The sequence below is a fragment of the Perognathus longimembris genome, chromosome 14 (genome assembly GCF_023159225.1).
Source record: "Perognathus longimembris pacificus isolate PPM17 chromosome 14, ASM2315922v1, whole genome shotgun sequence".
NCBI classification, from domain to species: Eukaryota; Metazoa; Chordata; class Mammalia; order Rodentia; family Heteromyidae; genus Perognathus; species Perognathus longimembris.
Genome location: NC_063174.1, coordinates 41,635,296 through 41,652,202, shown reverse-complemented (window position 1 = coordinate 41,652,202; position 16,907 = coordinate 41,635,296). Strand labels below are relative to the sequence as shown.

General features: G+C 53.1%; 1 protein-coding gene across 3 annotated transcripts; it reads left to right on the top strand.

The window, feature by feature from the left end:
- Positions 1–1,730: 1,730 nt before the first annotated feature.
- On the top strand, positions 1,731–15,037 carry Pgf (placental growth factor). 3 transcript variants are annotated; one of them, XM_048362465.1, is made up of 7 exons: positions 1,731–2,118; positions 3,374–3,416; positions 7,653–7,849; positions 8,048–8,130; positions 10,459–10,485; positions 10,590–10,661; positions 14,154–15,037. In XM_048362465.1, exons 1-7 carry the CDS (start codon positions 2,044–2,046, stop codon positions 14,170–14,172), a joined length of 516 nt encoding a protein of 171 aa, XP_048218422.1. In that variant the 5' UTR covers positions 1,731–2,043; the 3' UTR covers positions 14,173–15,037. The 3 variants fall into 3 exon arrangements, with proteins under 3 accessions (XP_048218422.1, XP_048218421.1, XP_048218423.1); XM_048362464.1 differs by lacking the exon at positions 1,731–2,118 and having other exon boundaries at positions 2,581–3,416; XM_048362466.1 differs by lacking the exons at positions 1,731–2,118; positions 10,590–10,661 and having other exon boundaries at positions 2,585–3,416.
- Positions 15,038–16,907: the final 1,870 nt, after the last annotated feature.

The window sequence follows — 16,907 nt, the reverse complement described above, 5'->3', positions numbered from 1 at the left end:
AAATAAAGATAATTACATATGCACACTACCCACACTTATGCTCACACACGGAGTAGATGTACAGTTATCCATAGGTGCTTTGGGCAAACAAATGATATGGGCCCCCATAGACACACCTACCCATCCTCATCCCTCACCCCACACCCTCCACCATGACTCTGGAACCGGGAAAGAATCTTTCCACCCTACAATCCCCACTATGTTGTCAGAGCTTGTCAGGATGTTCTTCACAGTCCCTACTTAGCTGGCTTGTGACTGGCCCCTGGGACCTCCAGGCCCAGGACAGGACAGGACAGGGAGAGGCAAGCAGGCAATATCTCTGGCAGCCCCTCGTGGGTGGGCTGCCCACAGCAGATGCAGAGGTCATCGGGGTGAGAGACAGGACTGCTCTGGCCTCCCTGCCTTGCGCTGGAATGTGATCTAGAGGGCCACCTCCCAGGCCCATATCCTCCCCCACAGCTACCCACCAGCCCCAGACCCAGTGACTCTGAACCCTGCCAGGATTTCTTATTGTAACCATAGTGCTGGACACAGAGGTTCATGAGGGCGGTGAAGGTAAAGAACAATTGAGGACCAAGGAAGGGGATATGCGTGGTGCACAAGCTTGTCCAAGTCACAGAAGGACACACGCACACACAGGCAGGCAGGCAGACCAACTCACAATCTCACCCAAAACATGTTCAAATACACTTCCAGAGACAGTAGACACATGATCACATGGGCATACAGAGAATCACAGCACAGTTATTGTGCACGCATGCACATGCACACACACACATACTGGTATCTTCAGAGTCACAACCATGTACCTGCAGATACACACACACACACACACACACACACACACACACACACACACACACACCCCAGCACACACCGGCTGCCCAGGAATATTTCCTCCTCTGTTCAGACTGCGAAGAGATGCCAGGCTAGCCCACTCTCCAGCCTCCGTGGGTTGGCCCAGCCTGAGCTGGCAGGGAGGGCTGCTTCCTCTAGAGGAGGTGCTGCTGGCCCCCCAGCCAGGTGCCCTGAGGTGTTTCCTGTGGACCCTCCCACACCTAGGCTCACTTGCTGCCTGCCTGAGGGGCCAAGAGAGATTTGGATGTAGCTGGAGTCACGTAGCTTGGAAGTTGTCTTAGTCAGTTTCCTGGACACACACACACACACACACACACACACACACACACACACACACACACACACACACACACTCTTCCTAGGAGCGCACGTGTACGCACGAGTAAGTAGTTCAGCAGTCCTAGGCTAGGCTGGCGGCTCCCAGGGTCCACGTCTTCAGCTTCGAGGATGGCACCGATGGAGGTGGCAGGCGGTGGCCGCCCAGGGCCAGCCCCCGCCGCTGCCCTCCCAGGGTTGCAGGGCTGATTGTGCTCCTGGCAGAGGCCGCCCAAGTCCCCTGCGTCACCTGGATGACAGCTGTGCAGCTCCGCACCTGCAGGCGCCCACCCCAGGTGGCTGTCCCGGAAGGGTCAGGTGGCTTCCTCTTGGCCGGCCGGCGCCCAGGGCTAAGCTCAGAGCCCAGATCTGCGGGGCCTGAGGGTCTGAGTGCGCGCGGCCACTTCCACGCCCTCCGGGGGTCACGCGCTCCCGGGCCGGTCGCGGGTCTCGCTTGGCGCCAGGGCTGGAGCTCGGTGGGCGGGGCGTCCCGGAGCCCCGCCCCGATGCACAGCCTTGAAACCCGGCCGCCGACCAGCTCCAGTCCACAAGGGAGCCGCAGTCCGAGCAGGAAACGGCATCTTCAGACTTCTGCCCAACCACGAGAGGACCCGGGGTCGCACTCGGAGCCCAGGGGCCCGCCCTGAAACCAACTTGCCCCACGCCACACTGACCCGCGGGACGGCTTCCGACCAGGTTCCCTAGCCACAGCCTTACCTGCGGGGGGGCCCCCCACCCTCTTCCCCCCCAGCTCCCCGTGGATGCTCAGGCCCACGGCGGGGACCACCCAGCTCATCACTCAGCGCCCCTCCAGGGGGGCGAGCATGCTGATTGTCCCTTGGAGTACACTCGCGCCAGACTTCTGACAAGATGCTAGCCATGAGGCTGTTCACTTGCTTCCTGCAGCTCCTGGCTGGGCTAGCGCTGCCTGCTGTGCATCCCCAGGTAAGGACTCACTCACGCTGGCCTGGCTCCTTGGACATTGGCGTCCCAGTACTGGAAGCTGGGGGCTCTGTGATTTCAGAGCCCTTCTGAAGAGCAGCACCTCCTAGGGTGTGCACACACTTCCTAGGGGTCAGGCTGGACCCGCTTCCTTGGGGAGGAGACCTCAGGATGGGCTCTCCCCAGCTCTGGGACGGGGGGGACTGTCTTGGTGGGGGCAGGGAAGCCCACAAAGAGGGGGGAAGGTTTCCTGTCTAGCCCCTGGAGCCCTAGTGGCTTTGCTAAAAAGCATCTGCCCACGAATTCCAGGCGATTCCTGGCCTTGTGGTCAGGGTCAAGGCCCCGTGACCAGCTAGGCACCAGGCCTCTGACCTGGTGGGGAGGAAGCTAACTGAAGAGTCTGGTATTGGGGAGGCTAGATCCTGCCCGCATTGGGGTTCAGGTCTGAAAGAGGGGCTCTGGTTGGCTGAGAATGAGACAAGGGGTCCTACTGGGTCTGTCTCTTGGGTGAGTGGCCGGAGGTCCTGAGTGAAGGGCCTGGGGAAGTGAGCAGGGCCCTTTTCCCAGGAGCTGGGTGAGTCTGGCCAGGAGCCAGATTGGGCAGTGAAATCTTGACAAAGCCAATGAGCTCCCTTTCCACTGTGTTGCCTGCCACAGGAGTCCCCAGCCCCGGGCCAGGAGTGGGTGGGCTGGGCAGTCGCCTGGCCTAGCAGCCCAGTCATCAGCCTGCTTGCTGCAGGGCTGGCCAGAGGTGTAACGTTACCAACAGCCTGCAGCCTGCTCCAGCCCCTCAGCCCCCACCAGCTGATCACCTCCCTGGGCTCTGGCTCCCAGCCAAGGCGGGCTGTACAGGCTCAGCATGGCTGGCCTGGGGGCTGGGTAGAAGGGAGACCCCACAGGATTGTATTATCTTTGGGATACAGGAGGCTTCCAAAAGTCTCCAGCCTCTCAGGCTTTTCCAAAGAAGAAACTGAGGCCAAAGAGAGCTGGAACTTACCCAGGGTCCAGCTGGTTTTGAGTTGCACCTGTAAAGGGACAGCTCTCAGATAGGACAGAGCATGTGTGTGTGTACACAGGGTAGTAGGGGGTTTAGAAGGGCCTCTACCCTCCTGCCATCATAGTTGGTCCCAGATGGCAGAGCCTCAAGGAAACATGCATGCACACACGTGCATGCATGTATACATGTGCACATGAGTGCAAGCACACACACATACACATACACACACACGCCCTTATCTTTGCACCTTTCTGTCCACAGCAGAGGGCCCTGTCTGCTGGGAATGGCTCATCAGAAGTGGAAGGTAAGCCAGCCAGATTGGGAGAACACATGTTCAGCCCCTCCCTTCTTTCCTCTCAAGTTCCCACAGAGGATGGGAAGGAATTGGCATGAAGGGTGGGTGCAGCCTGATTGCAAACTGGGGAGAGTCTACAAGCTAGACATCTTTGCCAGGGCCTGAGAGATCCACCCACTGTGATCCAGTGGTCCTAGATGTAGTCCTAGGCCAGGTCACCCTGCACACAGAAAGCAGACCGCTATAGCTGGGGGTTTGCCCAGCTGGCTCAGGGCCTCTTCCCAGCTTGCTCTAAGGGTGCAGATTGGGTCTTGAAGGGAAAGGTAGGCACTGAGTGCCAGGGGCCAGACTAGGGGTCTGGGAGCTAGATGAAATGGGCAGACAGTCAAGAGGATCGGGTGGGGAGAAGAGCCCTTTCCAGCAGCCCAACCCTGGTGGAGTTGCAGGGTTCTGACCAGGCCTTTCCATTGATTACAAACAGACAGAAGGCGAGTCACGCCCTCCCTGGCCCCTCCATTCCCCGCCCTCTGTTGCATCCAGAGGAAACCTTCAAAGGGCAACAAGACCTTTGCCAAAGAAACGTACATGCAGCAGGCAGAGGCCCGTGCCAGCTCTTCTGGCTCCCTCCTCTCTTCCCCACCACTTCTCTGAGATGTGAGGCTCCCTGTTGCTCCATAGAAGGCAGTGGGGCAGTGTGGGGACCAGCTCACACACAGGTATGATAGACATCTATCTGTGGGCTAGGAACATCTTCTGCTGGCCTTCCCTACCTACCTACCCACTTGCCTGCCTGGCAAGCCAGGCCCTCCTGCTGAGGCCCAGACCCTTTGGCCACTGACTAGATGAGGTCTGGTATTTAACAGCCCTTGACTTCATTGACACCCAACTAGCCCTGCCTTCTGGAATTGGCACAATGTTACACTCTCCAGAACTTGGAGAAGAACCCACCCTCACCTCCACACTGTAACTTGTTTTGATGTTTATAATGTAGTTCAGGCATTAATTACCAAAGGGGTCCTGCCTCAGTTTCCTCATCTGTAAAATGGGAGCATTAGGCTACTTTGTATCAAAAGCACAGTCTCTGTGTGTGTGTGGGCGTGCGCGTGCGTGTGCACGTGCTGGGGCTTGAACTCAGGCCAGGGTGCTGTCCCTTAGCTTTTGTGCCCAAGACTAGCACTCTTATCACTTGAGCCACAGCTCCACTTCTGGGTTTTAACTGATGGGTTGGTGGTAAGAGTTTCACAGACTTTCCTGTCCAGGCTGACTTTGCACTTCCATCCTCAGGTTTCAACTTCCAGAGTAGCTAGGATTTTAAGCGTGAGGCATCAACACCCAGCTTATTTATATATATAAAATTTTCATTTTAGTGTTTTTAAGATTTCTGGATTTATTCTCTAAGTCCATAGAGGACACCTAGGTGAGTGGACCTCCCAGGATCCTGGTGAGGAGGCTTGGAGGTACAGATTCATTAAGTCAGCTCGCCTGTCATGCTGATCAGTCAAGGGCCCTATGTGATGGCCAAGGTGGCACAATGAGCTAAATTTAGACCTGGTTTTTTAAATCTGAAAGTGCCATCCTCTTCAGCTCACACCAAACAAGTGACAGCTTGGTCCAGCTGTGGATGTAGTTTTTCACTAGTGCCCTTCCTGTCCTTGTGTGGGTACTTCCTGTCATTCCATCCGACCAGGGCTGGGAACTAGGAAGGTATTTATTTGCCTTCTCTGTGTTTTACCGATGAAAAGCCTGAGGTTCACAGAGCCCTTGGGGTCCCTTGAAGCCTCTGGCACTCACTCTCCAGAGTATCTGGCAGGACGGACATGCTCAGCCCTAGGCCTCCACTGCCTGGTGGCTGAGCAAGCACGAGCAGGGTGTCCTTTGTGGCTGCCTGGCTGGATGCCCCGCCAGTGAGTAGATCACCTGCTGGGTGCCGGCTGGTGGCCAGCCTCACAAGAAGCTGGCTCTCAGGATTAAACCACTTCTGTCCTGGGGATCCGATGGCGGCTCACCCACAGGGCTGGAAAGAGAGCCTCGGAGAACCATTCATGGCCTCAAGAAGGGCCTTTAGAGCGACCACCCAGCCCTGGCTGGGAACAGCCTCTGATTCCTTTCACCCCACCCCCACCCCAACCCAGAACAGGTCTGAGGCTAGCGGAAGTGTGCGGAGGAGCAGCTGAGCAGGGAGCTCAACCACATCTGGGAGCGGTCACTACCCTGCCTCCCCTCCCAGGCCCCTCCCCCAGCCCCCACACCCAGTCAGGGGCCTCCACAGATGAATTCCCCTCTTTCTTAGCAGCTGCCAGGTAAAGCAGGCACTGGCCCTTCTCCTCAGCCCTTTCCCAACAGGATCTGGCCACCTAGGCCAGAAAGCAGCAGATTTCAGGATTTCAGGGTCCTGTGAAAGAAGCATTTGCATGATAGAATGGGGGGGGGGGGCGAGAAAGGAAATCCCAGTGTCTGCCACTGAAGCCCAGCCGGCTCTGCTCAACCTAAGTTAATGGCTTTGACAGCTCGGCTGGGTGGGAGTTTGTTTGCTGGATTGGAGGGGGCTGGGGTGCCCCCTTTTTTCTGCTATTGTCTCTCTTCCTGACAATGGGTTCCAAGCAGGAGTCTAAGTCTTCCACAGTGCTTTGGCAGCTGCCTGTTCCTCTGCTCCTATTTGTTTCTACGCAAGAGATTTAGCGGTCAGAGTGGCCTAGGATTCGTGAAGGTTTTTAGACTATACACACAGGCCGTGGAGCTGATGGGTGATCAAAAGGTGTTCTTTGACCCCATACTGCGAAGTCAGGCTTCCCCTGGGCTTCCGGACTGCCAGGAAGAGGGGCATTAGTTCCCGCTAGGGTCCAGGGAGAATATCCCATGGCTTGCAGAAGTATAGTTAAGGAGCTCCTGGATCCCCCTGAACCCCTGGTCCAGCCTGAGTGCTCCCTAGACAGAACAGGGCAGAATGAAGCTGTAGACATCCAGAGAAGCTCCATTTACTGGCTCAGTGGCCACCCCGCAGTTCCATGTGGCCATGCCCCCTCTCCGGTATTTTCCACCAGCTTGCAGCCTTTCCCGAGGGCCTCTGTTATGACTGAAGTTTATTTTTCTTCTGAGATTACCAGGAGACAAGCGTCCTCATAGGCTCAGTGGGATGGACTTTGGCCCCATTTGCCTGCCACGGAAGTGAGGGGCTCCTGGGAAAGGCCATTGCTCTAATGCTAAAGCCATAGCGATGGTTCCCAGGTGACCCAGTTCCTTTGTCTTCCCATCAGCTGATGATGACCACCAGGCAGGAGCAAGATGACCCAGGCAGGGGATGTTTCTCAGCCCACAGACTCAAGGCTGGGCTGGGCTGTATTGTGTGCTCAAGCACAGCCTGTCCGAACAGAAGGGACCTTAGCAACCATCTATTCCTAGCCCGCTTCTCTTTTCCCCAGCTCAGGAAACTGATACACCCAGAAAGGCTAAGTGACCTCCCCAAGGCCGCACAGCCAGTGTGGGGACTGGAACCAGATGTCCTGATTCTGACCACTTCCTGAAACCTTCTGCTTGGGTCCTGGCTTTAGGCGATCCCCCGAAGGAGCAGTGTCTTTTGAAGAATTCCAGATCATCTTCCAAAAGACCCCATCACTACCACAAAACAGACACTGCCCAGGCAGGACAGACATTGCCCAAGCCAAGGCTTTTCCTGGTAATCCTCAGTGAGCATCATCTAATCAGTCAGGAGTCACTTAGCCTGTGTTTACCCAGGCCTGGCTCCTGTCCTCACAGAGCCTCAATTTGGCTATAATGAAGGAGATAAGAGCCACCAGTGATGAAGAAGTGAGCCAGAGCCAAGCTGTGCTCTTGGGAGAAACACCACTCCTGGTAGAAATCACTGGAAAAGCAGCAGGGAGGAATGGGGAGATGGCCTTGAGACAAGAGAATCGGGCTACAGGCGGAGTAGCTGGCACCTAGTGGGGACATGAAGGAGCCATGCTTGGTTTGGGGTGCAGAGAATTAAAGGGAAAGTCAACTCTCCCTGTGGGACTTCTTGGGGGCCTTTAAGAGCCTCTAAGCTCCAGGGAACCAAGGGTATCTGAGTAGAGAATAGCGCCCAGAGTTTGGGACTCAGCGATTCTGCTGTGGTAGAACTTGCACCCAGCAGAAGAGATGAGGGGCCAGCAGGGATCCCAGAGAGCAGGAGGGACCTGGGAAGCCTGGCCTGGGGTGTCACTGGGTGAGCCCTTTCCGGCCTAACCTAGCCTTCCTCCCTCCTCGTAGTGGTGCCTTTCCACGTAGTGCTGGGCCGCAGCTACTGCAGGCCAATGGAAACACTGGTGGATATTCTGACTGAGTACCCCAGCGAGGTGGAGCACATATTCAACCCTTCCTGCGTCTCCCTCATGCGCTGTACCGGCTGCTGTGGCGATGAGCAACTGCACTGTGTGCCAGTGAAGATGGCCAATGTCACCATGCAGGTACGGAGCTCTCCTCATGTCACTTCCTGCCCTGGAACCCAGAGGCCTAGAGAATCTGCCTTCCAGAAAATGCTCAGAGAGAGAGAGACAGAGGCAAGCCAAGGTCCCAGGCTTGGAGCCCACTGCTTCCTTCCCCATCATGGCTCCGAGCCCGCTCATGTGCATCCTGAGCAGATTTCAACCTTTTTCTCCTCGCAGATCCTGAAAATTCCCCATCAGCTTGAGCTGCAGGCCACCATGGTGGAGCTGACATTCTCTCAACATGTACTCTGTGAATGCAGGTAGGTCACTAGAACACGAGGCAGGGGCAGGCCCCATACACTTAGCAACCTTCTGCAAAACTAGGCCGCAGGGTAGAGGCTGAGGCCGCTAGCCCTACTGCAGGCTGGACTGGTAAGTGGTCCTGAATTGCTGCTTTTTGTTTTGCATCCCTCTCAGCCAGTTGGCATGGGGATCTGGCTCCAGAAGTTGGAGTCCAGCTGCTGAGATGCTGCAGGGGAAGAGAAAGACTGAGTCCCTTCCAGACTTGCAAGGGCTTCTGCATGCCACCCCCCTCCTCTGAGATGAGAGGCAGCTGCTACAGGCCCCTGGAGCAGGTGCCTGGATTCAAAGGCATAGCAAGTCTGGACTTGGTTCTGGATGAGACTGTGTGCCCATGGGAAGGGGCAAACTGGGCTGGGAAGTGGAAGAAAAGACAAATTCCACTGGGAGAAAAAAGTGGAAGAAAAGATGCACTGCGGGCTGGGGATATAGCCTAGTGGCAAGAGTGCCTGCCTCGTATACACGAGGCCCTAGGTTCGATTCCCCAGCACCACATATACAGAAAACGGCCAGAAGCGGCGCTGTGGCTCAAGTGGCAGAGTGCTAGCCTTGAGCGGGAAGAAGCCAGGGACAGTGCTCAGGCCCTGAGTCCAAGGCCCGGGACTGGCCAAAAAAAAAAAAAGAAAAGATGCACTGGTTGCAGCCCCACCCCCATCCCCTTTCTTTTGTTCTTTTGTTCTTTTGTTGTTGTTGTTGTTTGTTGTTTGTGGGGCTTGAACTCTGGGCCTGGGAACTGTCCCTGGGTTCTTCAGCTCAAGGCTAGTGTTCTACCACTTTGAACCACAGCGCCACTTCTGGGTTTATGTAGTTAATTGGAGATAAGTCTCATGGACTTTCCTGCCCCGCTGGCTTTGAACCATGATCCTCAGATCTCAGCCTCCTGAGTAGCTAGGATTACAGGTGTGAGCCACTTGTGCCCAGCTACCCCAGGTTCTTGAAACATGTGGTTACCAGGAGCAGAAGTCCTGGCACTGCCAGCTAGGTTCAGGAAGAGCAAACTGGGCTGAGATGCATCCTCTGGGCCATGGCAGAGTTACCCGGCTTGAAATCCAGAGCTCTACATAGGGCAGAAGGTGGGGGGGGGGGGGTGGCAACAATTTTTTACCTACTGTAGCCAGCCCTACCTATGTTTATTGAGTATCTACTGTGTGCCAGACACTGGCCTAGACACTTGGGTTATAGTGTAAACAGGACAGACACGGTCCCTGCTTTTGGAGACACCCTATCTCATTTTCTAGAAACCCAGGTTTAATGCAATTCCATTTTTTTTTTTTTGCCACAGCCAGTGAGTGTGGCAAAAGATAGCTTCTTTTGGCTGTTACCACATTTTCCTGTAGCTCCTAGGCTTGGTCCTGCCTAATGCCCAGAGCTCTGGCTGCCCCCACTGAACCGGAGCCCCAGCTCTGTGGCCTCATCACTATGCCAATATTGGGAACCCTGTCTCAACCTGTTTCCTCCCCATCAGAACTTAGGTCATGAACTTTTTTGGACACAGGCTGGGTGGTGAGCTTTACCTTCTACCTCACCCTTGCTCTCGCAGCCGCTCTTTGGGGATGAGAAGCGTCTGATTGAAACAATGTCTCTGGCTTGCCCAGTCTGCAGAGACATAGCCAGGCATTCCCGGGGAAGGGGTCACCCTGGGGCAGCTTTCCCTCCTTAGTCTGAAGCTGATTGCTACCATGCCACCACATGCTGCTCCTTGGGAAGACTGAGGGGCAGATCCTCCATCCCACGGACCAGGCAACAGAGACACTTATGGGCCCGTAGCTATAGCCTGGGAGGCAGAGCTGGGACATACCTGATGACCAGGCAGCTTGGGCTCATCTCCCTTCACAGTTGCCAGCAGTGGGGTGGGTTTGCTTCCTGACAGGCAGCCTTAGCTGGAAGCAGCCATTGCTTTCTCCATGGCCTTGCCCATCATTTACTGTTCTTGAGAGAACCCCCAGAATGCACTCTGGAAGGAAGGGGAGAAAGGAATAGAGAAAGTGAAGCAGCAGAGAACAAGACTCAAAAGACTTTAGATTTGATGCCAGGAGGCTGAGGCATGCAGAAGCATGTGAGGAGGAACCCTGGGTTTCAGGGTGGGGGGTGGGGGATTTATGTCTCTCTGGTAGCACAGCCAGTCTTTTGGCTATTGCTCCCTCACCAGCTCCATGCTGCCCTCTAGTGTCCTCAGAGTCATCTACCCAACCAGCATTTAGACAATGGGGCTTGAGGGTGGGGGGAATTCGTGGAAGCCTCCAATAAACTACTCTCTTGATCTCCCCTCTTTCTGTCTGTTTCTCTAGACCTCTGGAGTTGACAAAGCCAGAAAGGTAAGTGACTTAGATGGGGTTCTGGGCTCTTCTCAGGCCTGCCAACCCCTTTCGTAGCATAGGGGCCCTCAATTATTTGTCCTGACGCTTTTGGCTTATTGCAGGAGGAGACCCAAGGGCAGGGGAAAGAGGAAGAAAGAGAAGCAGAAACACACAGACTGTCAGAAAGCCCACCTGTGAGTGTGCTGGGCTTGGGGGACGGGGAACCCAGGGATGGCAAGAAGGCTGGGCCTGAGGGGGGCCCCCCACTGTGCTACCATTGGTCAGTAGTCAGTGGTCAGGGAAGGACAGAGGTAATACGCAGGATATCTTGGGATCCCAAAGAGGGGCTGCACTCAGGAAGCATGAGAGGATCCTGGTTCTTGTCTGGCCTGGCCCAGTGCTCTGTGTGGTCTAAAACAAATCATTTCTTTCTGTGACATGATGAGGTAGAGCACTCTCTGAGCATTTACCAAACATGTCCTGTGTGCCAGGACATAAGCCAATAACCATGGCTCCTGCACTTCCGATGATGAGAAATTTCCTAGAGAAAGTGCAGCCCCTCTTGGCTCCTAGGCTAGTGTTTCTGTCCTGGGGTCTCCTTCCTTCCTCTTCTCTTCTCCCTGTTCTTTGTCCACCTTGGTTTCACACCTGAGGGGCAGCAGGCTGGAGCCCGAGGTTTGAGTGTTGTTGGGAGAAAAGGATTAGGGAAGGGAACATACTGATCTGTGAGCACAAATAGTGAAAATAGAGTGTTGCCCATGCTGGGTAAATCATGTACAGTGTGTCTCTTCTTCAGCTCCAAGACAGGAAGTCATTTCATGCTATAAGACTAGAACTTGCCCAGTTCTATCCCATGAGCCACCAGCTTGTCCATGGGGGGAGAGTTGCTCTCCTTCAGTGAAGGCAGGATTCAGGGAAATCCAATCCTCTAACACGGGCCCTCGTTTTTGCCCTGATCACATACAGCAATTTAGGAAAGGTGTTGGTTGTAAAATTGCTTCACGGCCACAAACCCAGCCAGGCAGTCAAAGGCCTAGTGCCCCATCCCTTCGTTTCCCAGACACCAGTCTTCAAACATTAAAAGAATTTCAAGAGCCCATGTGCTTGCTCCCTTATTCAATTTTAGGCTGACACTGAATTTTCTTTTTTTTTTTTTTTTGCCAGTCCTGGGCTTGGACTCAGGGCCTGAGCTCTGTCCCTGGCTTCTCTGCTCAAGGCTAGCACTCTGCCACTTGAGCCACAGTGCCACTTCTGGCTGTTGTCTATATATGTGGGGCAGGGGAATCGAACCCAGGGCTTCATGTATACAAGGCAAGCACTCTTGCCACTAGGCCATATTCCCAGCCCCCTGACACTGAATTTTTTTTCATTATAATTATAAATAGTTGCATAGGACATGATTTCTGGCATACTGTATTGCTATAAAGCTGTATGTCAGGAAGTATGTAAACTCACTCTTCAGATATGTCCTTTATCATCCTGATTTCATATTTGACATCATCCAATTTTTATTTTTTTATTTTCGGTGCTGGTCCTGGGGCTTGAACTCAGGGCCTAGGAGCTGTCTCTGAGCTCCAGCTCTACTTCTGGCTTTTGGGTGGTTAATGAGAGATAAGAGTCTCATAGACTTTCCTGCCTGGGCTGGCTTCAAACCATAATCCTCAAACCTCAGCCTCCTGAGTAGCTAGGACTACGTGCGTGAACCAGCCGTGCCTGGCCCATCATCCAATTAAAAAAAAAAAGTGAAAATAAGTATTTGCACACCCTTCCTTAATAATTGCTTTTACTTATTTACAATTGTGTGTGTGTATGTGTGTGTATGCATGTGTGCCAGTACTTGAACTCATGGCCTTGAGCTTGCTTAGCTTTTTCACTCAAGACTGGTTGTTCTACCACTTGAAACACACTTTCACTTATAAATTCTGCTGTTTAATTGGAGATGAGAGTCTCATAGACTTTTCTGCCTGAGCTGGCTTCAAACCTTAATCCTCAGAACTCAGCCTCCTATGTAGGATTAAAGGCAGGAGCCACCAGCCTGGCCAGCTTCTATTTTTTAAGACTTTATTTCTATTTCATTTTCCTCACAGAATTTCAGCCTTAGGTAACATTTTTAATGCTCACAAGCCTTTTATTTATCACCTTGTAATGTTGTTCACTGACTACAAAGATGGTATATGAGTGAATTATTTTAAGTTTCCTATGAGCATAAAACGAAATTCAATTTTCTCCTGGAATAAATTATCAGAATAGTTATTAGTAGTCCCGCTTGATCAAAAGGGCACAAATACATCATATTTTAATAACTGGAAACCATGAAAGGGCAATCCATCTTACCAGGAAAGCATCCCTGTGAGACAGATAGGCTACCTCTTTTCAATTAGTTAATGAATCAGTTGATGGATATTACTTCCTCTGCCCCTCTGCTGTTGGAGACAGGAATCAGCACAAATACTGGTCCTGTTTATCACTTTTTATGGATGAGAACTGAGTAATCATGGTCATGTAAATGAGTAGATGGGGCTGGAGCCATTTAATCACTGGAACTCCTTTGAAGTATTTGCCAAAATCCTCACAGTAGAGGGGCTTGAACTCAGGGCTTTGTATTTTTGCTTGGACTTTTTGCTCAAGGCTGGAGTTCTACCATGTGAGCCACATTTCCTCTTCTGGCTTTTGCTGGTTACTTGGAGATTAGGAATCTCTCAGATTTGTCTACCTGTATTGATTTTTTTGCCAGTCCTGGGGCTTGAACTCAGAGCCTGAGCACTGTCCCTGGCTTCTTTTTGCTCAAAGCTAGGACTCTACTACTTGAGCCACAGCGCTCCTTCTGGCTTTTTCTATATGTGTGGTGCTGAGGAATTGAACCCAGGGCTTCATGTATACTAGGCAAGCACTCTACCACTAGGCTTTATTCCCAGCCCCCTGTATTGATTTTGAACTTTGATTTTCAGTTCTCAGCCTCCTGAGTAGCTAGGATTACAGATCTCAGCCCCTAGTGCCCAGCCAAATAATACTTCTGTTAATTTGGTTAGGTTGCTGTTCAGTTTTGTTGAAAGACTTGGAAACTGCCTGCCTTGCAAAAGGCTTGATTACCCCGTACTTAGGCATATTTCCTTTCTCAACACGGACACCAGTGTCTCAAATTATCCTTCTGTTTCATATCCCCAGAGGAATTTTTCCTTAGAGCAACATACTTGAGCAGAATTTGGCATGGTCAAGATGCATCTCTTTCTTTCTTAAGGGAGAAGGGTATATCTATGGATGGGACAGCAGGCTACAGACACTTTCGTCTACAAACCACGTGGAAGTTGGTTACATGAAAAGGCTGAAAATGGATTTCTTTAAAGACATCCATCTTGGTCTTCATGAACATCTAACTGTTATATGATTCTCTGATGCTGGCTAGCTGTGTGATCTTAAGCAAGCTTGTAATTTCTTTGGGCCTCAGCTCCACATGTGTGAAAGAACAGTACTAATGTCTTTGTCTGGGGTGTTGCTAAGGGTAAATGACACAGTATTTAGTGCAAAGGCTGGGCTCCTGGGTAATACTGGGTGAGAGGTAGGCCACAGCTGCTTGTTGGTGTTAGCACAAGCTTCACTCCCTATGCATCTATTGCCCGCTCCCCATAGGAGAGGACCTGCCTTCCACCATGTACTGATACCTGTCCTGTCTGTTTGGTCTCTGGCAGGGGTGGTGACTGGAGCTAACCAGCTCCTTGGAGGAGAGACCCCATGCCCAGCTCGTATATTTATTACCGTTACCCTCAGTGACCTCCTGCTGGTACCTCCCCTCTATTTATTAGCCAACTGTACCCCTGCTGAATGACTTGCTCCCTCCAAGACGATGGGCAGGGAGGGACGGGACCCTCAGGAATTCAGTGCCTTAAACAGAACGTGAGAGAAAAAAAAAAATGAAGCCAGCCATAGACCTGTGGGAGCTTCGGCTTGGGAAGAAGCAAGACACGTGGCCTTGCAAGGGGCAAACTAGGGTACAGTGGCCCCAAGAGTCTCCAGGAGAAGGCAGAAGACAAGAGAGTGACCAGACTCTGACCCCAGGCTATCCCTGGACAGCAGCTCTTATCCTGGGAGCTCCTGACGGAGGCTGGGCTTTGGGTGTCTGCTGCAGCCGCTGCGGCCCTGCTGGAGCGGACAACAGGCAGTCAGTGGAGGGGACCCAGCCACGACCTCAACATTCTCCTCGTCCTGGTGGACGCTCTTCACACTGGAGACTCGGACCTTCACTTCTGCAGAGCAGTGCCTGTGGTGGGGCTTTGCTGCTCCTTATCCTTGATCCCATTTTGCCACCTGCTCATTTCAGAATATTGTTCCAGCAAGGTGCCACCACCCTGCCCCCTCTCAGGGACACAGACCATGGCCTGGCATTGAACAGACTGCAGGCTGGACAAGGAGCAGCCTGGCCAAATGGACTTGAAGTCACCAGGAGAGGGATGGTGTGGCCCTAGCCCCATGGCTGTGCACAGTGAAGCAGATCCCCCAAGGCACTGGTGCTCCACCAGCTGCCCCTGCGGGCCATCCGACTGCCAAGCTAGATTCTCTTGAATAAAGTATTCTAGTCTGGAAGCAGCGTGTCCTGGAAGTGAGTCTGATCGGACAGAAGAGATAAGGGAGGACAGGGGAGATGCAAAGAGCACAGTGCTGTCTCTGAGCCTCCCTTTCTTCACCTTAAAAAGTGTACCATGGAGCCAAGCACTAGTGGCTCACACCTGTAATCCTCGCTACTCAAGAAACTGGGAGCTGAGGATCACAGTTTGAGGTCAGCCAGGGCAGGAAAGTCCGTGAGACTCTGATCTCCAATAAACTACTCAGGAAAAGCCAGAAGTGGTGCTGTGGCTCAAGTACTTGAGCAAAAAAGAAGCTCAGGGACAGAGCTGAGGCCCTAAATTCAAGCCCCAGGACTAGCACACACACACACACACACACACACACACACGCACGCACGCGCACACACACACACACACACACACACACACGAAAGGCTGACATGAGAAAGGGCATGTCACCATGCCTGACAATATGCAGGCTTTCTCCTTTCTCCCTCTTTTAGACGGTTGAGGAAACGGCGGAGGCCAAGAGACCAAAATGGCTGCTGGAGAGGCAGCAGCACAGCTAGCTGGGCATCAGGCCTGTCCTTATCTCTCACTTATCAAGTGACCAACACTTCGTTTTCATCTCTAACCTGAGTGGCTTAGCTACATGGCTCCTCCGTGTAAGCATTCTAATGGGGGAGGGGGGGATGGCCCCCTACTGATTTCTTCCAGGGTTGCCTTTGGGAGTTACCTCAGGTCCTACAACACTCTGGAGTTCACCCCCATCCAAAACACGGGCCTCCCAGGTATATATAGTCTTACCCCAAAGTTGGAGAGAGGCTTGACTCAACACCATCACATTCAAGAGCACCTTCCCCTTCTGGCCAAGGATTTCCCATACCCAGCCACATGTGCAGCCGCTGAAGCGCAAAAGAGTGAGGTTTCGGTCTCCTCAGGCCCTCGGGGAATCATCCTGGCTTGGGCCCCAGGCCACTGAACTGTAATCTCTCCCATCTCGGGAAGCCTGGATCTGCTTTTCCTTCTTCCTCTTACCTCCCACCGCTCTCTGCTTTCTTCTCAAATGCTGAGGCATAAAAAATAATTCTTTTTTTTTTTAATCCCACACTTCTTGCTCCCAGACTCCCCTCTGCTTCTGATCAGCAAGATGTGTGTGTTTCTTTCTGTGTTCCTTATGTGGGTGGGAGTGGGTCCCCCATTCTCTCCTTGGCTCTTGTTTCCGCACTTAATGCTAAAAACCACAGAGACCAGGCAGGGGCCCATGCCAGGCCTGGGAGGGTGGCCTTGGATGGTGAGCGGGGTGGGGTGGCTCTCTGTCCTCTACAGTCTGTTCACTGAGGCCTGAGCCCCTGGGGGAACGCGCTGGTCAGAATGTGCTTCTGGCCGGTGATCACAGGCAGGGTGTGGGTTGCTCCCAGGGGACTCACTTCACTTTACAACAGAGATTTGCTTTTCTGCTTCCCAGTGTTTCGGCTGCAGCTGTTCTGACCCATTGCCTTTAACCCCACTGAGCTGAGAAAAGCTTGGCCCTGCCCTTTGGCCAGACCCCTCCCTGTTCAGCCTCCAGGACTCCAACCTAATCCTTTGGCATCTCCCTGGTTTCAGCTCCTACCCATTGAGAGTGGCGTCCCCACCTTTTCAGGCCAGTGACCTGGAGGGACCTAGACAGAAACCAGGACAGGACCTGGACACAAGGAGCAGAAACCTTCATCCCTGACCAAGGACCCAAGGCAGGAACATCACGACAAGCCCATTTGACCAAGCCAGAAACTTCTTCACGTCATTTGACTGTTTCCATTTGTGTACCATCACATGGGTCACAGATGCCATACCAGGCACCCAGGAACCAGTGGAGAATGGGGCATGCAGGACTTACCC

Excerpts from the sequence above, each read along its gene's own strand:
- Pgf (XM_048362464.1), top strand. The coding sequence starts at position 3,272 with ATGCACACACGTGCATGCATGTATACATGTGCACATGAGTGCAAGCAC. Across the intron at positions 7,850-8,047 it reads TGGCCAATGTCACCATGCAG|ATCCTGAAAATTCCCCATCA; the intron begins GTACGGAGCTCT and ends TTCTCCTCGCAG. Across the intron at positions 8,131-10,458 it reads CATGTACTCTGTGAATGCAG|ACCTCTGGAGTTGACAAAGC; the intron begins GTAGGTCACTAG and ends CTGTTTCTCTAG.